Source organism: Gallus gallus, chromosome 9 (genome assembly GCF_016699485.2).
Source record: "Gallus gallus isolate bGalGal1 chromosome 9, bGalGal1.mat.broiler.GRCg7b, whole genome shotgun sequence".
Classification (NCBI taxonomy): domain Eukaryota; kingdom Metazoa; phylum Chordata; class Aves; order Galliformes; family Phasianidae; genus Gallus; species Gallus gallus.
In genome coordinates this window covers 12,236,686-12,258,487 of record NC_052540.1, presented here as the reverse complement: position 1 = coordinate 12,258,487, position 21,802 = coordinate 12,236,686, and the positions used below count along the sequence as shown (strand labels likewise).

The following is a 21,802-nucleotide window of genomic DNA, read 5'->3' as shown; positions in this document are numbered from 1 at the left end:
CTTCACAGTGAGGGTAATGGAGCACTGGAACAGGCTGCCCAGGGAGGCTGTTGATTCTTCTCCGGAGATATTCAAGATCCACCTGGACACCCACCTGTGCAGCCTGCTGCAGGGGTCCTGCTTTGCAGGGGGGTTGGACTCGATAATCTCTGGAGGTCCCTTCCAACCCCTACAATTCTGTGTTTCTGTGATTTCATTCCAGTGAAGCTGGGGAATATTTGTGTTTTTCTGTTGCTGTTTAATTGCTTTTGTAGACCATGAGGAGTTTTACTCAGCAGTTAACGTTTCTTAACGTTTCATTAACCTTGAATTTTTAATGCTAGAAAATGAGGATTAAATATCCCATAGCCATTCATTCTGCGGTCTGCTGAGAGCTCCTTGACAAAGCTGTGCAAACTGCAGATCAGCAAATACCCTGCTGCTAAGCTTACAACTTCCCCGGTTTTATAATTACGCACATCTGATTTTAAAACGGGTTTTCACATGCTCATTGGTGCAGTGCGAAAGCACCTTGCGGGAAGCGTTGGGCTGATCTCTGGCGGGCCGTGCGGCGAGTCCCTTACTGCAACATCTTGCCCCTCCCCTAAGCAACCAGCGCACACCGAGCCGAGCATCGTGGCTCTGCTGGAGTTGCTTCTATTTTCATGGAGGAGGAGATCGCAGACCTTGCACTGCAGCAGGTGGAGCAGCCGCGGTGGATCTAACCCCGGGGTCTGGTGCGAGGATCCGAGTGTTACTTGGGGCCGCCGTCCAGTTGTCGCTCCAGGCTGACGCTAATGTAATTACATGTAAAGCTGACTCGAACATTTTTAAAAATGGACACAGGATTTTTTTGTTTGCTTTTTTTAAGATCTGGTTTCTAACATGGAGCAATTTTTTTCCTGAAGGATTCAAGCTGTTTTATATAAAGGCTTATTTCTGAACACTATGGACCTAGAATAAATGTCAAAGACAGGCAGCAAGCAGCGCTTACAGAGGCATTTTTCTGGAATCTCAGTCGTGGATCGATTGAAGTGCACAGGGTCTGAAAAAATGTCTCCTAGCATAAAAAACTTGGATTGTTTTTCTCCGATGCTATGCCACTGTAAAGTAGCATGTACCAACAACACAATATCTTTAATGTTTGGATGTAAGGTGGGTCTATTATAGGACTTTCCTGGAAATGTAAGCTGGATTTAATAGGCTGTGAATGATTGCCAGGATATGTAATGTGACTGTACCTTATTTCCGTTTAAATAGTGTGTATTTTGTTCTGTGTGTTACTCGGTTTTTGGGGCTCTTGGTGATTCTGACTGAAGTAATGAATTATCGTGACTACTCTTTAGGGATCCCTTTGTACAGCGTTTTGAATCTATTGAATGCCGCATGTAAAATGTCGTCATTCCCCATTAATCAGCATTAATCATCGTGTAATCAGTTTATGGCACTTGGCTTTCATTTTCTTCAGCTGTGGAGAATTAAATACATGGGAGACTTGCACCAAGATGCGGGGCTGGAAATGCCTCCTGACATCATATTGATAGAAGCAATCGTTAGTGGCAGGTTTGGGTTTAACGGTGCCTGTGGGCATTTAGTCATTTTAGGACTCCATCAGCTGTTTGGGTTTTAGAATAATAAAATGTACGATTTCCTACTTCTCAGAATTGGAAGCAATGTATTCTGTGCAGTCCAAACTGCTTTTTCCAGTGAAATCAACACACAGATTGAGGGATGTGTGAGAACCGAGCTGCTAGAAAGCCCCTTTAATTTTAATGTGTGCAAAGTTGCTTTTCAGACTGAGATTCTGCAGTCTTTCTCTCCAGAAGTTGTTCTGCATGTTCAGTGCTTCCAAGTTGGTGTTCACTGTTCTAAACACACACACACACACACACACAAAAAAAAACCTGAACTGATTTCTATAAATTAGGAACAGATGTGCCTATACATATGTACATACATATAAATAATATGTATGTGTTGATGCTGAAGAAATGCCATGAGTTTGGGAAGGAAGGGTCTGATTTTTATTTTCTTAAGGCTCTTTTGTTTGTGACTGATTTTTGTGGAGCTCCAAGCTGAATCCTTATCCCCAGTAGGCAGAAATTTGCTGTGTTTTGTACCTGCTTGTCTTTTATGTGCCCAAAGCATTTTTCAGTCATACATGTGTGTGTGTTTATTGATGCAGGTTGGAAGTTATTTGCTATAAAATCAAGATTTCTTTCTTTCTTTGTGGAACTGCACATCTCTTATTTATAAAAGTAAACTTGTGAAGAAAGCCCTAGCATGAAAATAGAATTTAATTTTGCCGGTCACGCTGTAGATAAGAGACGCCGGTCTCTTTAAGAGCAAACTAAAAATACCCAGCGAATATCCAGAATCCACTTTAGGCGTTTTGTGCCGGATTTGAGTGACAGCGCGTTTCGTGCTGCACTCGCACGTCAGCGGCCTGTCTGGCTGCGTGTGGGCCCGGCTGGGCCTGGCACCCTGCACCCTGCGGGGCGACCGCGCGGCCCCGGCCTGCCCCCGTGGGCACAGGTCAGCCTGAAGGGCAGGCGTGGTGCGAGTGCCTCTGTCAAGGGGTGTAAGGGAGCGTGTCCTGCAGGCTAATAGTTTCTCAAGTGTGATTGTTTGAGCACTGTTGTACTTGAAAATGTTTTGTTAGGCTATTCTGCGTGTGCTTTAATTATAGCCAAACAAACTGGCTGTTCAGCTTGCAGAAGAGAAGGCTCTGGGGTATCTCATCAATGTCTACAAATACCTGAAGGGGGGTGTGAAGAAGGCAGAGTCAGGCATGGCTCTGTGGTGGCCAGCGCCAGGACAAGAGGCCATGGGCACAAGCTGGCACACCGGAGGTTCCCTGAGAACATTCAGTGGCACTTCAGCGCTGTGTGGGTGGCTGAGCACTGGCACAGGGACCAGGGAGGTATGGGGACTCCTCCTTGGAGGTCTTCCAAAGCCGCCTGGGCATCTGCTGTGGGCGGTCCTGCTGGGGTGAGGGCTGGGCAGAGGGATGCAAATATGCTGCCCACTTCAGCCCTCCTGTGCTTCTGTGAACACACATCACGGTTAATGCAGAGCGAGTGCTCTATGCTTTGCAAATCCCGAGTGAACTGAAGATTAAGTTTGAGTAACTGTGACCTGCTGGTAGTGCAGAGGGATTTTGCACTTGGCACTTCTAATTTTTTTTTTTGAAGGAATGTTGCAAGGTTGTACTGTGATGAAATATCATCGTGATATCAGAAAAATCCCTTTTGAATAAGGAAAACCAAAGAGCCAATACTTGTGAAAAAGTGAAATAGTAATACAGTATAACCTCTCCAGTACTTTACATAAGGAAATAATCCATCTCATGCAAGTTGTTCTATGAAACGGTGTTTTTTATTTTCTATAGAAAATAGGGTTGTGTTTGTTTGTTTGTTTTTTTTACTGTATAGGAAAAGACCATTGGCAATCTAACTGTTCCTTGTTTGGTCTTCTTTCCTTGGCATTCTGGAACAGGTGAATTTCTTCACTACATGTGTATCTTCAACTGTCTTACCATTTCTGAATATCCATGGCATGAAGCAATTCACAAATGTTTGCATTTAACACTGTGTATTTTTGCATATGGTGGAACACTGTGACCTAATTAGCATGTTACATCCGTTTTGCTCAAGATACAATGTCAAACCGGAGAGGAAAATGAATTCCAAATATGAAAGGCAGCTCCCCATGTCTGTACAGCTCAAATGTCTTAGTTTTTTTCCTCTTAGCTCCAGTTATTAAAAGAAAACTCAGTGCTTCTATTTTGAGAGAGAAGGGGTTAGTTATTCAAAGTCCTGAACGTGTGCTTAAAAATTATATCTGATCTACTGTTTCAAATCATTTATTTTATCATATATTGAGACCTGAAATGTAAATAATTCTCAGTGTCCCATGCTGTGATCAGTGAAGAAGTTTTGAAAATACACACTTATCTGCATCGGTCCCATTACTGAAGTTTCTTTTGCTCTAGCTGCAGGCTTTCAGCTTTTCTCCATGAGTTGCTGTTCACCTGCAATGAGATTTCATTTGGTTTTCACAATCTGCCCAGCTGTCAGAAATAAGAAGTTTTCAAGGTGACTTCCATTCTGCAATAGCTGAGCATGCTTCTTGTTTTGTATCCTTTCCTTTTTCTCGGTGAGGAAGCACTGTGTTCTCCCGACGGTTTGCTCCTGGTTTAGCACCTCCACCAGGCTACAGGTTACTCCCAAACATATGCTAACATCTTAATAGCTTTGTTTTCGCACGATTATTGCAAGTCTGGCTGTGGTGTGCTTTTGATGTTGCAGTTATTGGAGCTTATTTTCTGCTGATTGGTATCTTCAAGTCAGAGTTGTGAAGGCTGTTTTTTTCGGAGGGAGATGCGGGGGTAACTGTAGTTATTTAGATTTTCCTACTTACCTTCTTTTGACTTGCTGCATTGTAGTCCTTTTGTGCAGGAGAGGTGTTGAACGTAAAGGAGTGTTTCCCAACAACTTTGCTTGCTGGTGTGGCCTTCTGATGGGTCCCTTCAGGTCAAGCTTCAGTTGTGAAGTGGAGCAGTGACTGAATAAGGACAAGTATATACATTTGGGTCATCATGAGCAAATGCTCTAAACCCACGTTGCTTTTTTATGCTGTGTGTTCATGCTGCAGCGGAGATATCTGACCCTGTGAACTTCTTTCTATTTATTCATATTGAACCAATTGTATCTCCTTTTATTCAAGTCCTCACTTATTCTCAACCTTCTTCAAAATATTGATTAGACTTGTACGGTGAAAATTAACTGCATCAAGGCTGGTTTTATATACAGCAGGCTGTGTGTTTTTCTGGGATTTCTTTGTTATTTTTATTTGTAGTGTTGCAGTGATGTGGGAATCATGTTGTTGTATGGACGAGGAGCATTAAAATCTGTGGGAGAAGGGGAGTACAAGAAAGAAGACTGGAAGTATTTTTTTCTTTCTAGGCACCTTTTCACTCTGATTCTAACATTAAAGCTGCCTTAGCACTGAATTTTTGTGTGCGTGTGTATGTTCAGAAGTTGCATTACTGTGCTTTCAAATTTGCTTTTGTGTAAAACATCGGATTAATGTGTACTTATGATATGAATGGGGTTTTGATACGCGTCCCCTCCCAAAGAGAAGTGTAGTTGCTGCTGTCTTACATTTTGCCATCAAATTATCTGGCAGTTGAGGGTGTTCTTGCAAGATTAATTTTCAGTCCATGAACGTGGCTCTGTATGGCTTGAATCTGTAGATTAACAGAATTGCATGCTGTTGTGGATGTGGGTCACCAGTTTAAGGCATGGGATTGTTTGGAGTTCTTAATTTTCTTCTGGTTCTCTTTCAGTAAGACCTCTCATTAGGGGAACTTCTTAAAAATATAAAACCACAACTTCATTATCTCTGGAGAGTAGATTATGTATGAATTTGGTTGAAATACCTTCCTTCTAAAATACAGTATTTCCTGAAGATTTTCTGTGCTTTTTCTGTGAACAGATGATCTGTATTCTGAAAAACAGCACTACAAGATGTCCACAAAATCCTTGTTTATCCCGCGTGTTTTGCAGATTCTGTGTTCCTTTTTATTTTTAACTCTGCTAGGCTTGTGAATTTAGGCAGGGAAGCTGCAGGCCTGAGCACTGCACCATGAATGATTTCACTGTGGTGAATGTGGGGCGACTTCTGGTCTCACATAAACTAGCACAGGTTTATTAAAGTTAATGGTTACTTCAGCAGTTTACACCAGCAAATAATTTAATCAATGAGTTTTGAACTGTGAAGAAACACTACAAAATGTGTAATCTGTTTTGAACAAATCTTGTTAACCGTATTACATGAAAAGAGAAATGCTTGGACTTCATCTTAGCATAAGTATAAACCTGCAGCTGTATCCTTTGGGCGGCAGTATCTGTCAGAAATGTGTATTAAATGTTCAGCACTTGCGGTTTTTTTCACTTTGAAATTATGATGATAAACTAGAGTAGTCCATAAAGTTTCTTAAAAAAAAAAAATAATAATAATGATAAAAGCAATAGTTTTAAGGCCTGGCTATTTCTCACCTGAGTGGTGAGAAACTGTCTAGATGTGCTGTCTGCAAATTCAGAGCTGCTTTGCCACACCTGGCCTAATTCCTTCCTTTGATCCATCTGCCTTGCCCATTCCTTGGCTGGCTCATCTAAGCTAGCGTCTCCTGGTGCCTCTGTTGGGCACACAGTTGCATTATTTTGGTTGTAAGCAGTGAAGTGGTCTTTGCCTAGCTCCTGTGAGATGGCTTGGTCCTGCTCCCTCCCTCTCTTTCTCCTTGTGGTGCCATCACTGCATGTTTCATCTGGTGAGCCGCTTCAGGGAATTAAAGCACTAGCAGATGAATATTGCTGGAACAGGGAACCAATGCTGCTGGCTCAGCCTGCTGAACTTGCTCCCCACGAAGCCAGGTGTGTGCTGGAAGCAAGGGACAGCAAGATGTGGTTGCGGAGCAGCACTGGGAGAAGTCCAGAGGGCCCTGCTGCATTGCACAGCCACTGCCTGTTGGATCACAAGGCTGTACAGTGAAAATGTGCCTTTAGGCTCATGTGGGGTTTAGGTTGTATGGGATTTAGATTCAAGTCTGACAGCAGAATTAACTTGACTGAAGGAGATGACCGAATTCCTGTTCCAGGTGGCAGCTCCTGGAGAGGGAAGGATTGGGCTGTTGGGGATGGCACTGTTTGAGCAGGCCAGGTCCCCCAAGTGCTCCATGTCCATCAGGAGGCCTGGGAGTTCTGGAGGTGATACTTCCACTTCTCTGGAGTGCTAGTTGTTATAAGAGTGTCTGCTTCACTGGAAGTTGAAACGCTTTGCTCTAAAGTATTTCCTGCAAAGAACAGCACTAATCCTGAATATCACATCAAAATCCACTTAGTACATCACGTTTATGATGCTTTCTGAGAAGTTTGTTTCTCTCATCATTGCACGGGAGAATCCTTTACCACAGCACTTTCTTGTTTTTAAAGTAAATTGTAATGCACATTGGCCTGTTAAAGCTTCATATGTAATCTACTGTTATGAGTGGATGTGTTTCTTAATGAAATCTAGAGCCTGTTTGCTCTCAGTGTCTAAATACCTGCTTCTGATAAATGTGCCTGGTTTCAGGAAAAAAGCCAAGCAGTTCTTTGCTTTGACAAAAGTAAGTAAGTTAGTTGGTTTTGCACTTGCCATTAGTTTATCAATCTTGATTTTAAACTTGACTGATCCCCTCGTAGCTTTCCACAGGATTTGGTCTGGTCTGAATTGTGAACTTGATCCATTCTCATGTCCTGTCTTCCCATATTTTCACAGCGTGTGGACTGGCAGGATCTTCAGGGGTCACAGGTTCCAGTCACCCTAGAAATGAGTGGTTTGAGCATTAAGGGGTTGGTAACTGATGCACTTTCTCAAGTGGATTCTTTGTAGTTTGTCCTGTAGATCTCATAACTTTGTAATACTGCTTTACTCTTTCATGAAGGGCAATAAAATGCATGGACAACCAAGCGTGCCTTGGAATTGCTTGAGACTGGAAAGTTGAATCTGAGGTTTTTCTTTAAGCACATTTATAATGTGTTTGGAGCTGCTGGATGAGCAGTTAATCTGCAACCCAGAGAGCAGGTCAATATTATGCCCCTGTGTGTCCCCAGCTCCATTCATAGGTTTTAGCAGCAATCTGCTACAGTGGCTACAGAACTGTTTGGCCAGAATGCATCCCTGGTGGCTAAATAAATAGGGTCTGGTTTTTAAAATTGAATGAAAAATTAATAACATTGACTGAGTAATGTCTTGTGTTTGTGTGGAGGCTTCTGTGTTGCAGAAGCTTAATCTGTCTCATAGTAAAACCACTTATAGCTTCAGACAAAGTTAGGAGCAGTGAATTGCTGTGTTGATACCTGGTATAAAAGCTGAGACTTCAGCTGTCAAAAAAGGCTTTTAGCAGATGCTCTAAATAGGAAGTGTGGAAGAAGATTTTGAGGCTGATGGAAAGGCAGGGCACAGGGTTTGTGTTAAAAGTGTAAGCAAACACAGTTAAGAGGAGCCCTTGGAAAGAGTTTGGAAGCATTGTTACTGTATGCAAACAGGCAAAAAAAATCTCTGAAACAACTAGGCAGCTTCATAGCATTTTTGATGAAACTAAAGTGGCAGGAACCTTTTCAGATGGATTTAGATGAAAATAATAACTTAAACTCATTAGATTTTATTACCTTGAGATAAGCAGAGTTAGAAAACTACCATGCATGTTTGTCCTGAGTTTTCTGGATAATCCTTTCATGTTTTGATAGTGGGCTGATGTTTTTTTTCTTAAATGTTTTCTTCAGAAATACCGCTATCAGGATGAAGATACACCTCCGCAGGAGCACAGCTCGCCGCACATTGCCAACGAGGTGACGGGTCCGGAGCTGGTTCACGTATCGGAGAAGAATCTGTCCCAGATTGAGAATGTACATGGATTTGTTTCTCATTCTCATATTTCGCCAGTAAAGGTAGGCACTTCTTTACATTATGAGTTTGAACTGTTCCGATATTCTCTCTAGGGTTAAATTTTTGTGTATTATCAGATACACCTGCTTATGTATATATTTCTTTTGATGGAACTGCTCACTTGTAAAATTCACTTCATAGACATTAAGGAATTGATTTAGTTCCACACATCGATTGAAGATGCATGGTTGTAAAATACCCAGATGACTTAAGGTCTCAGAGGTCTTTTCCAACCTTTATGAGTCTATAATTCATAATTTCACGGACCCTGGGAGTATTTATGGAATCTTTTAGACTAAGATGCCTTTGAGCTTACAATATTTATTTTTGATCAGGAGATAGTTTACTAAAGCTATTGGAATAAATGCTGTTAAAATTTGGACTTGATTATGTCAGAGAAACCCAAGGCTGTTCTTGTGTGCTTTGTATAGCTGGTCCTCTCTTCTTTTGTTCTGATGATCTTCAAGATGCATTCCTGGTTTTGGCATAGCTCATCCTGTAGATCTATGTAGTGACAACAGCTCTGAGTTGAGAGAGCTTTTCATAATTCATTTGGTATGTTGACTTGTTGGACTGTGGTGTAAGGACTAGTCTTGGGCTGGTGTAGAAGATTTTGATTGGATTTATACAATTGTGCTCTTGCTTAAAGAAACAAAATGTAATAGAGAGCACTGGGAGTTTTTATTAAGGATGTGTTTGTAACAATAATAATACAGGAAGATAACTATTTCAAGTAAAAATGCTAAACGTATTTGACTTCTGAAAAACAGAGTTGTTTGGAGAACCTATCAAATGTAAATACTGCTTTATGATCATATGCTGCTTTTTAGATATGCTGCAGAGGGCAGTAGAATCAAATCTTTTGAGGAATACCCTTTTTTTTTTACACACACACACACATATATATATATATAAGCAAGCCCACAGCAATTTGGAGCAATAATGCAGAACATGGATAAAAGATGATGGGAAATTGATCAGGGTTTTAACTAGTTTCTTTAGCCCTCAAGAGAAGCTGTCAAATGTTCTAGGACTTAAAGCAGCTGTTGTAACTTACTTGGACAATTGGTTTTCAAAGAGTATTTTCAGTAACTGGAAAGCAAGTGTGTATCCTAAACGTTTAGAGGATGATAATGAAATTACTGTTTATCGAATGTTCTCCATTAAGTACAATAGGAATTCAACATTGTTTCCTGTCTAACAAAGGTGTGAGCTACCTCAAATGTTTGCAATTATCATGAAATACTATCTGCACAGACTTAGATGTTAAGCATATGGATTCTGTCTTGTTAGGGTAGAGCCTTTTCAGTTTGTGAAGATACGTATACCTTGTACCTCTCAATCATTAGAGAAGTGAACTTAACTTAAGGGATTTCTTATTATCTATTTAACAGGGTGTGAGAAGTATTCTGTCCCATATATATTAAAGAATGTTTTCATGTAGGCAGGCATTGAGAACCAGCAAGTATGAACTTCCAACATTTTTTTTGGTAGGACTTTGAGATTACAGTATGAGATTCCTCAAGTTACTACAATAAAAAACAACCAAATTGAACTGACTTTGCTGTAATTGAAAGGAATACATTGCTAACGAGGCTGACCACTAGATGGTGATGCTACAAAAGAAGTTATTTTGATTGTAAAACTCAATTTAGCTTCTCCATCATGCCTTCAGATTTGCTTTCTTTTCCAACTTAGTCTTTTTAATTAAGTAGCTCTGACTAAATGAAAGCAGTCATAGAATAAGGTATCAAACAAGTTTTTCTAACTGTGGACTGGAAAGTCAGGTTTTCTATCAAGGAAAAGAGCTTTGAGGAAGAGGTTATTGCAAGGGTTTAAAATCGTGGGTCATGATGCAATACAATGGGAAAAAAATATCTTGAAGCGTCATTCATTGAAAGCAATCTGTGTGTGAAAGGGCTAGAATTGTATTTATGGCTCCCATGTTTACAATATATTAGTACATAGTTTCAAAACATTTTCCAATAGTATATCTCAGTGGTAGCCAAACCTCACATGATGCTTCTTAATCTTCCTGGCAGGGTGATCCCGTTGATTACGTACTCTACAGCTTTATACTATGGAGCAAATGCCTTGTGCCACTTAGTTCATACCTGCTTTTGTCACACGCTAAGACATTCATAGAAGTATTTCTAGGATCTAATGATATTTATGCTTAGTAGTTTCAAATGGACTTGGATATGAAACTGCTTATCTGTTAGTGCTACAGTAATGTATATATACATCTGCCTCAATTGCCTGTGGTATCACAAGAATGAAGTATGGCAAAGTGGTACTTGTAGTTGAAAAGGCATTCAAGAGGGGTACTAGAAAAGAGAACTTGATCTCACTTTGGACTGGGAAAACGATGGAGAAACTGTTGTAAACCATATAATATGGAGAAAGTGTTAATGAGAAACTGATGAAAACATTATAAAGTTGATCTTACTGTGCATGCTCTTAATAGCTTTGTGCAGCAGCACATCTTGTTGATGTTGGTTTTTAGATTTTTTTTTTAGATGCTAACAATGGAATCCTTTGAAAAAAGATTCACACACACACACACAAAAAAACAAACAAACAAACAAAAAAACAACCCCAGGGAAGTCAGTTGTAGGAAAGGAGATCAGTAATCATGGTGGATGGAGGATACCAGAAGGATTCCACTAGATCTTATATTCCCATCAGAACTTGCGTTCTCACTGCGTCACCTTAGAGGAATGAAAGCTCAGGATTATAACAAATTAATGGAAAAATGATCTCAGTGCTCAGTTGCAGTTAAAAGGCTAAATTGAATACAAAGGATGCTTGAGGAAGCAAATGGGAATAAAACTGCATTACTGTATCTCTGTAGCAATCTACAGGGTTCTTGTATCTTGACAACTGTGTGTGGTTTTTTTAGATCAGAAAAGATATCAACCTAGAAATGGTTCACAGAACAAGAATAAGAATAGTCAGAGGCAGGATTCAGCTACCCTACAATGTAGGTTGCATCAGTTTGACTCCTTGTTTGGGAAAGAGCTGAGTCAGGAGATAGCAGTAAAACTGGAGTCAGTATGTTTAGTCACTTGCATACACTAACTGACATAATGAATGGCTATTTCAGTAACGTTGAACGTTACGTTGAGATGTATAAGCTCATTCAGAAGTACAGATATGCTGCTGCTGTTAGTGGCTATAAGAGGACTAAACATTGTTCCACTGTCATTCTCTCACTTTGAAAATCTTTCAGCTGCTCTGGTTTCTGGCTACATCAATTAAAGCTATCACAGCATACGTTCTGTCTCTTCTGCCCTTTAACTCCTCACTAATCTGTATGAGAATTGTTTATATGCACACATGCTGCTTTGAATGCAGGACAGCCACCTTTCCTGCTGACCCAAAATCTTACGCTGCTAAGATGCATAAGGTCCTTCCTCTCCTGGTCTTTATTCCCTGCAGCCACTCTGCCCTATGCCTCCATCCTTCTCATCACCTCAAGTGCTTGCCCAGATGGCCTTTAGAGCTTGTGGAGCTTCTGTCTTCATTAGGAGACTGGAAAAGCTCTGCATACTGATAGACTTTATGACTTCACGAGCTACAAAGACACGTTCAAGGTGAACCAGCAGTCAAAGTAATTTCCTACTTGACCCAGTACATTTAGCCACTCACATGAGTTCCTAAATCCTCGTTCTCCTCTGAGACAGGTAGGCAAGGTTCCCTTGAACATGATGATTCTATTTTCAATTAGTAATTTAAGATAGGTTGAGATGCATTTTGCAAGATAAGCTGCCATTTTTGATTGTGACAAATCTCCAGTCTCAAGATCTACGATCTCATATTGTTACCTATAATGAAGGCTCTTCTAAAGCTTTATAACCATCTTCAGGTACTATCAGAAAGATAGAACCTCTGCTATTAGGAATGTATGTAGGAGACCAATGGCAAATGCTTAAAATACAACAAAGTAGCAACAACAAAACTTGAATAAACCCTCAGGAACACTCAGTTTTACACCAGCATTATGCTTTGTTGGTCACTCTTGAGGAGATGCTCTTCAATCTTGCCTTGCCCAAGTTCTTGACAGGTTACTACTTTTTGAACTTCCTGTAAGTGAAGATACAGAAATGCGCAGAGGCGTTAGCTTGCATCTTCTGTTACAAAGCAGTTGACCAGATCTGCCCCTTTTTCAGTGTGGGTCTGCTCAGCGTTTTCTTGTCAACAGAGATGAGAGAGAAAAACTGTAACAGATGGAAGGAGGATTAATCCAAATGTTGGAACAACCTAGGGTACAGTAATCAACATCTAGTCTTCTTAATAACTGGTTGCACTCTTTTCCCCTGAGATTTCTCTTGAGATCTCAGTGCAGTTGGGTTCATTTTGATAACTGAAGAAAGCCTAAAGAAATTTGCATAGGATGTTCCTATCAGTCTGGAGTGCCAAAAAGATGGGCCGGAGATTCATGAAGAGTGTGCGTAAGACCAGGCAGCTTAATCTGAGCAGATTGGTAAGTTATCAGAGGTGTAATATGAATGCTGTTTAATAATCTTTGATGTTCAGTATTTCTGCTAGAAAGGTATCATTCTAGAGAAACTGTGTAGTTTAGCACTAAGATATTCTTTTGACTATGCAAATAAGGCTTGATGAAAGTCAATACTTTTGGTCTTCTCTCTCAATTAAACACTCTCAATTAAACTAAGCTATGAGCAGAAGGGGTTAAATTCTTTTTCCACTGTTCAATTTGACTAGTGTAGTCCTGGGCTTTGGCTTAGAATATTGAATAGGCTTGTTAATGGCACTTCAATTTGTTATGCTGGCAAACATTTACTGAACAAAGAATTATGAGAAATTCAAAAAAGGAAACATAAGTTTATATTTACTTTTACAGTGTTTCTTCCCAACCTGGGGAGTTAGTTGCGTAGTCTTATTTAAATTTAGTTGTATGTAATATCTTTTACTGTTTAAAAAAGTAATACTGAAAATAAACACTTGCCTTACTTCTAGTTTCTTCAATTTGTTCTATATTATCCAGTTTATACTACTTAGCAGCATATAAAAAAAACTAATAGAAGACACTTTACAAAGGATTTGGTTGGTTGTTGTTGCCTAAATAGAGTAATTGGCATATAGCTGCTGTTTGCCTGTAGAAACAGGTGAGATGTAAGGCTTTCAGGTTCCACAAGCAAACTCTTGACAGTGTGTTTGACTTCTCTATATGCTGGTAGCAAAGAACATAAATCTTTAGACCACAGCACTTCAGAGCAGACTCCAGCATGATCTCACAGTATGGTTTGATACTTCCACAGGAGTAAAAGGTTTTAATTAGCCAAAATCTATAGACATACATAGTTCAACAGTTGCACACAAAACAAGTAATAAGTTTATTTAATAATAATACAATATATCATTTCTAGTCTTGCATTGCTCAATTCTGCAGGAGATGGCAATGCTATGAAGACCAGGAAGTGTCCAAACACATCCTATATACCCCGTTTACTGCAAATAAGATGGATTTCAAAAAAGCATGTTGCATATACCCATCTTGCCCTTTTGATTTTCAGGTACATGCAGGGGGTCAGCTTAGTAGAAGCTATTGCAAGACTGCAAAAGCACATTCGTAACTCAAAACTGTACAGAACAGCATCCTGATGACATGGTGAAGTTGGCTATGTCAGTCCATAGCTAATTGGGGCCTGATCCTGATGGCCCTGTGAAGAGCACTGGGTACCAGAACAGGGTTGGGGACCCAATGACTGCATGGCTGCAAAGCAGTGCCACTTCTGGCCTCCATTGACCAAGCACCATGCAAAGCTCAATGCAAGTTGTGCTCATCTTTGTTAACTTTTGGGTGTCTAAAATTGGGGAGGATGGTTTGAGAATTTACCATTTGGGCTCATGTTTTTAATGAAGAGTTTTACTGAAGGCAAGTGATTGTTTATCCTATGCTCTTGCTGCATATCAGACAGTTACTCAAAGATTTAAACATAGTCCTGTTAACTTTGCATTGCTAGAAATGTATTCAATATCTGAGTTAATCTCAGTAAACACTGAAAATATGCATCTACATCCTTCTGCAAAATCTCTCAATTTAGGTGTTGTCTTTGTATTCTGGGACATCTGTATGCTGAATTTAATCATTCAATCTGGGATGACAGAAACACAACCTTAATTGTAATTCTGAAATCCTTAAACTAAATGGATAGGATAATTATTGCCTGTGTTGAATGACAATAATCCTACAGCTGCCCATTACTGCAGTAACATTTTTAAAGCACGAGCTAAAAATCAGAGGAGCAATATATGAAAGCCATTATTTTGCCATGAGCATGGGGGAGCCAGACCACAATGAGTGGCTTGGAACACATAAGAGGCACAAAACCATCCCACTCCTGTCTCTGAACAGTCATTGTGTAAGTGACTGCAATGACTCTTCTGCTTTTAACAGGTGTGGTTTATTCACAACAGGATACAGTCATCTAGTCAAGGGAAACACAGAGTTGACCAGTGTCATTCAGTTAGAAAAATAAATAAAAAACATGAGAAGTTTGACCTCAAGAGGTAGAGAGTCATACGATGTGAATGAGATAATAAAATATTTTTATGTTCAAAGAAGCAGCTCTAAAGGTGGATGTTAACTAAGGAGCTTGACTTATGTAAACCAGTGTTCCACATACCACCATACCTTCAGAAGGAGCCCAACTCCTCAAATGCATACCCTAACCGAAGTGATTTCTCCAGTATGCAAATCTTAATCTTTTCCCTGCCTAGAACAAACCCTAGGAATCAAAGTGTTCCCCTCCCATCTGTTGCCCTGCACGACTGTGACAGGTGGGGCTTGCACAACATGGCTATAAAGCAGAGGACGTGAGAGGTTCCCCGTGCTGCGTGGTTCACGTTACTACCAAGGAGTTAATCAGAATGATACGATTTACAAAATCCTTCAAAATGAGTCACCTGTAAAGCCATTTGCCAGCCTGTGTGCCAGCGTGCTTGTAATTGTGATTTGAAAATTGCTTCTTGCTTTCATCCCCATGTAAAGAGAACCTCTCAAATTATGCTGTGGGCTGCAGCCAGGTCTGAGCTTTAGTCCTACATCTTCCTCTGCATGTAGCATCTCACTGTGGCGGCACCTCTGGCCCGAGGGCTTTTTCTTTCCTTTAAAAAGTAATCCGATACTTGCCTCTAGCAAATAAATCTACTCAGCTGGAAGCCCAGGCTTACCTGTTGCAGTGTCAGAGAAAACTCATTATCTCCGTAACATGCTTTGTTCTGTTTTCCATTTGAGAATGTTACTGTTCTTTATTTGGACAGCTGTTTGTTAACACTGACTAATGCTATGAAATTGCAAAATTAGTACAGGTATTCACACTAGCACATGCCCAGTGTGATGGTTATTGCCCTACATTTTTAGGACACCCCCTCTCTTCCACCATCCAGTTTCAGCATCACAGAGGAACAGACTGAGATTCAGGAAAGTTGGGCTCATCCTGGTTTCATCCTTTGTGGCACCAGAGGAAGCACAGTAGTATCTCCTCAAGCCTTGGAGACCCCTTCACTCAGCCACTGCCTACCAGCTTTGTGCACATGGACAGGGTTGCTTAGGGTCTCTGGGTGCTGCTCTTCCCCAGTAGTGGGCTGGGAGGGGCAGGGAGGGATGATGGGGAAACTGCAGTGCTCCTGCACTTCCAGGAAGTACTTTCACCTTGTGCAAACCAGCACACAGTGCGAGGCTAACCATCCGTAGCCAACTGCTTTCTGCAGAGATTGCAGCAGAAGTCTGCAGCACATATTCACAGCGACAACTATGGTTTACTTTTCATGCTACCAAAGTGAAGAGGTTAAACTGAGCTACTGCCATTGTTGTTATAGGACTTAACCCTCTTAGAGCAGGAACAGGAACACAGGTGATTCCTTTCAAGGAAGGAGAGGAAGAATGCATGCAGGACTGATGCTTGATGGCAAGGCTTAAGGCTTCAAGCATTAGCAAATTAAAGTGTTGCATAATTATTCATTGCTAACAGAAAACATGGTATGGTCACCATCAGTTTATCACGTGAGCTACACGGTGCTGCTGGAGGTAAGGGCGTCAGCAAGCTGAGGCTGTCCTCCTCCAATTGGTGGCGGATGGCAAGCAGCATTGCAGAGCCTAGCAAAGCAGAACCTGCCTGTGGCCAAGTGCAGGTGGAGAACAGTCGCTGCTAAAATTGGATTTAGGTCAGCTTTTTCAATGCATTCTCTTAGTTTTTTCTCACTGTACGTTTGAATTTCAAAGTATGCCTTCTGCTTGGAAAAGTACGTGCAGGAAAGGTTCGATTTTGAGATTGGCTTCATTATGAAAGCAGAGTAAGTCTATTCCAAGTCCTTGATGCTAATTTGAACTACATGTAATCACAGTGGCTACTATATCTCGTTAACTGGCTGCAGAACAAATAATGTCATTCTGCCACAAAAGCAGATGCATCTTTCAGTAATTTTATTAAGCTGTAGAAAGGTATGTGTAATGTTATGTTCTATTTATCTTCAAATTCTTAATTCTTGCCTTGTAGTAAGATACTTTCTGTTGCTTTGGCTGTGGTTTTTTTAATCCCCAGTAGTTCAATGTCCAGAATATGGAGGGGGCATGGTGGAAGGTCTCAGCTCCCATTGGGGTTCCCTTAGGACCCTGACGAGCTCCCCTGCTCTGCTCCCTACCTCCCAGCTGCTTAGTCGGTTGTGGGTGCAGTTTGAGCCACAGCCTGTGTGCTGATGGTCCTTGGTTTCTCTCCTCTCTCTGGATGCTGCATTTTCTGTCTGTACCAAAACACTGCTTTCTGTGATATTGTTAGACTCTGCTGAAATGCATGTGACCAAGGCAAGCCCTTACTTTAACTCCTACTTGTCTTTTATCTAGCTGTGCAAGCTGCTGTTCTTCCTGCCCAGATGCCTTTGCATTATCTTGGTGCTGGATCCTTTCCATAGTTATGCTGTACATTTCTCTTCAGGTAGCTTTATCTGTAACTTGTAAACGTGGGTTTGTCTCGTTCCCGCAGTATGGGCTTCTACAAATAATTGCAACTCTATCTTCTTAGGCATCAGCAATCCTGCTCGGTACCATTGATATCCGTGTAGAGAGTGCCCACATGGATCACTTGTCTTGTGTCACCAGTTGGATTGAAGTCCTTCTTTGAATTTCTGTCTCTCTGTTGCTTCAGAAAGGAAGCATCGTATTTTCATCACCAGGAGTTTTTGTTGCCACTTGTATAATTTTTCAAACCAGATGTACAAACAGTGTATTTCTTTCCCTAGATCTGGCCCACATTGGCCTGTGAAACAATCAGCTTAATTAAAACTGATGGTGAAACTGCACCTTTGAAGATGACAAATCATTGTCATTTGTTTTGCAGGAAGTCAAGCTAGGCTATCACAGCAGTCTTTCTTATCAGATGCTCGTGTATATAAAATTCAATGTTCTGGCTTAAAGGTAATAAATAGCTTGTGTATTTTTACACCAGCAAATTACAGCTGCTTAGTGGTCTCTCTAGCGACTCTTCATAGCATTGTGTGCAGTGGTACAATATTAACAAGTGTTTACAAAATTGTGTTTTATGACTGTGGAAACTTGTGTGGGTAGGGCACTGTTCACCTAAGGCTGCAGTCTTCCCTTCTCCCAGTTTGGAAGAATTAACATTGTGAGAAGCTTCTCCATTTAAAGGAATCATTGTACCTAGTGCATCTCAGAGACCTCTTTACTTCCATCGTCTACTTTATGAATGTAGCTTTGAGACCTGTGCACAAACCAGACTTAGCTTCGTATGATTTACACTGAAAAGACATTGTGTTTTCTGAAAATTACTAAAGTCTCTCTGGAAGATGTTCTCAAAACATTAGAATACGGTGTGGTTTTCAGGTGTACTAGTAAGGAAAAGTAAGTAGTGCACTGAACTATACCAATATCTTGCTAAGCAGTAATATGCTATTGTTTTGGCTTACGTTGCAATGTAAGTTGTCTGTAAAGTTGTTTTGTCAAAGGGTGTAAAGTGGATTAAGCAAAAAAAAAAAAAAAAAAAAGTATGTGTAGGGATTTGGTGATTCCTACTAAAATGAGCATCATGAGTCACTGGGTTTGTAGAATTGTGTTGTTGTACCTTTATTAGCATTGTAAGCCCATACAGGGACTCTGCTGCCTTTGTTAATCAAATTGAGATTCTTCTTCTTCAAAAAAAAAAATGTTTTCCCTGGTGTATGATTATGACCATTAAAGCATTTTGTTCAGAAATATAGGACAGGCAGTTTTGATAATTCTGTACTGGATATCCGGAGGCAAGCTTGTTGAAAGCCTGGATACGTAAGTGATTTCCTAAGTAGTCTCTTTGATGTGAGCTACAGGATTTAAAAAAAAATATTTGCCAATACAAATGCGAATGGTGAATTCAGTAAGATAACTTGGATTCCAGATAACCTTTGGGGTATTTACAGGGAGACTTAGCCTTTGTGCTGTGAAGAGAGCAAAGAAAAGAAACTCCTATAGTGCTGCTCATCCTGTGATTTGCATTGAAAATCACAGTAATTTTATTGAAAATTCATTAGGGCATTATGAGCTTTTTCTCCTCTTTTCTTATTTTTTTGCCACTCTTTGTCCTTTCATGAAATAACCTTGGCTCACTGTACGTAGTGATATAAGATGATAAAGGCAACAGAGTGTTGGATTCTGGTGTTTGACGTTAATATCCCTAATCTTGCTGAATCAGAAAACCCCACTCGCCACCCATCGGTATGCAGCGTAAAATTATTGGTGTGTTAAAAAATAAATAAATATTTAAAAGGATGTTAAAGGAGGGGATTTTTGTTTTATAGGGGCCAGCAAACAATTTTCTTGAATATTTTTCCTAAGATCTCATTGAGGAAGTGAAATTATGCTGCATTGCTGCATGTTCCCTGTTTTGTTCGGTTCATTCTGATAATTTATGCAAGCAGTGAAAAGATGCTATTGGATCTTACTACAGACCGTGATTGAAACTTGCAATTTGTGATCCGTGCTTTCTCCACCCAGAAGCTGTCACCATGCACCACCATCCTTACAGCTGTGGATTTCTGACATAGTGCTGTACCTGCTCCACGGTTTCTCTTAAGAATCTGTTATCGACTAAGAAAAGGAAACAAGCTTTTGATGCTGTGTGTTCTGAAAAGGGAAAAATAAGAAAAGCCTTTACTTGTGCTTTTTTGTTTTTAATGCAGTAATGAGCATACTGTCGAGCAATCACAGGTAGAGAAAGGATGTAGGTGGTAGGAAAGCTTGGAAGAAGAACAGCATCAGCTATGAAGAATTTTGTTTTCCTGGTCTGTAAGCGATGCTGCTGTAATTCTATCTGCATTTTTTTTTCTGCTCATTCACCACTCAGCAGCTGGTAGGGAAGTAAGACTGCCTGGCAACCACCTGCAGAGCTGCAGAGATGAATTACATTTTCGGAAATAACACACTCCTCTATTCTCGCGCCAATCGAGGCAACACGGGCTCAAGCCATAGCTCCATAGGCCCAAAGCACAAGCAGTGGGCAAAGAAAGGCTCGGCAGATGAGTTACGAGCGGAGCCTTCCCGCTGGCAGCAGATACTTGCATTTTTCACTCGGAGACATGGTTTCATTGACTGCATTTCTGTTGCTGCCAGCTCCACCCAGGTAATATGCCACTTGTTGAAATTATTGTGTCTGCATGTGTTCTGGTTACTTGCTGGTCAGAAATAGCCGTCTGTTTAGATATTCGTGCTTCTCTGATTTATGAATGGTGTTTTCTGTCTGCTTTCATTTTCGTATTTCACAGAGCTCTGTATAACTTTTATCATCAAAGCGTGAAAATGGAGGCAGTTAAGATGAGGTACAATTTCTTTTTATAGTCATTTTGCAAGTGGAGAGCCTCCAACAATTTAAATATGAGGTATTTATTGAAATATTGGAAAATGCAGCTTACATTCTGCTGCTTGTCCCTGAGGGGGATAACGCAGCTAAGAAATACCAAATCCACAGCCGTAGTAAGATGACAGTTCATATAAAGACCACATATTTCCCACTTAAGGAACTGTATTTAAAGGAAAGGATGAAACAATTAAAGTCTTAATTAAAATATATAGTGTGACAAATTCTAATCTTTGTAGTTTGGTTGCTATAAATAAGATTAAGGAATGCCTTCCTTACGTACAGAATATACATGTAATGGTGCAGCCTGTAAGACTGTATTTTTCCACGTCACTGTTGATCTGCTCTAAGTACTGTTTTATTATCAAAAGAGGAGACAAGTCAAATTTCAAGTGTGTAGATTTGAGGAGAATTCTGAAGTAAAAACTGATTGATGTTAGCAGATGACCATCTCTGGATATGAAACAAAGAAAAAAGTATGGAAAAATGCTGAGGCGTTAGTGCTCCTTAAAAACTAAGGGTTAGATTTGGTTTGCTTATTGCTAAGCTAAATTCAGTGTTAGCCAAGAGTAATTGCTTTCCAAATATCATTTATGCTGGAGCAGCACAGCAACTTGGGGTTTTGTTGTTGTTTTTGTTTGTTTGTTTGTTTGTTTTTTAAAATGCCCTCAGAGACCACAGTGCTGTTCAGGTATTTCATATCAGTTGGTAATTGTGTAAAAGATGATAAACTGCCACTTTCTCTTACTGTGACATCTGCTCAGTGCTACCTGTTCTTTTGCTTGTGAATTTCGAGTAAACAAATGTGAGACCTTAGGGGGGATTTTCATTTCTTGTTGGAAATGTGTGTTTAGAAGAGTGATCCTGCAGTTCCCGTAATGGGTCAGTATCCGGCCCTCAGTGATGCATTAGGCAGGCAATCAGCTTTTAAGTACTGTCAGTTTTTTGAAGCCAAAATGTACAGTATTATTTTACTGAATAAATATTATGGTTGCAGTTACCTGAACAAATAGTGTTGAAATGCATGAAACATTCCGCATTCTTACTAGTGAGGACTAGGTGTTTGCTGATAAGTAAAATACTAAACAGCATCTTCTTTGAGAGTGGGTTGGACCGGGTAAAGGTCCTGAGATCCCTTCAAAGTTAAGCTGTGATTCTGTGAATATCCCAGAGTTCATTCTCTTTTTCTGCTATGAAAAAGCTTTTTATATCTGTGAAAGCTTGCATTTTTTCCCCCTGAATCTATATTGCATTCTTACGCTAAAAATGAACTGCTTACATGTGTTCGTGGCCAAAAGGAGGCAATAAAAACCCGGAATGGTTTTAAACATTTGTTAAAAAAGATAAAAAGTAGTAAGCTGACTCAGAAGTAAGCACTGAGAACAGAAGAGCCTGTTACAAAGCCTCTTCCTCTGAAAAGCTGCTGTGCTTCCCTGTGCCTTATCCACCCATTGCAGCTGTTTGCA

At 40.3% G+C, this 21,802-nt stretch overlaps 1 protein-coding gene across 19 annotated transcripts in view; it reads left to right on the top strand.

Moving 5' to 3' along the window:
- Nucleotides 1-21,802, top strand: part of DLG1 (discs large MAGUK scaffold protein 1) — a 131,849-nt gene that overhangs the window by 37,979 nt on the left and 72,068 nt on the right. For 12 of the 19 annotated variants that reach the window (XM_040705646.2, XM_040705647.2, XM_025153616.3 and 9 more), the window contains exon 4: nt 8,307-8,471. In XM_040705646.2, the coding sequence (XP_040561580.1) occupies nt 8,307-8,471 (165 nt within the window). Of the gene's footprint in view, nt 1-596; nt 1,135-8,306; nt 8,472-19,871; nt 20,103-21,802 lie in introns of those variants that run through there. The other 7 variants (XM_046898503.1, XM_046898502.1, XM_046898506.1 and 4 more) reach the window with 2 other exon arrangements.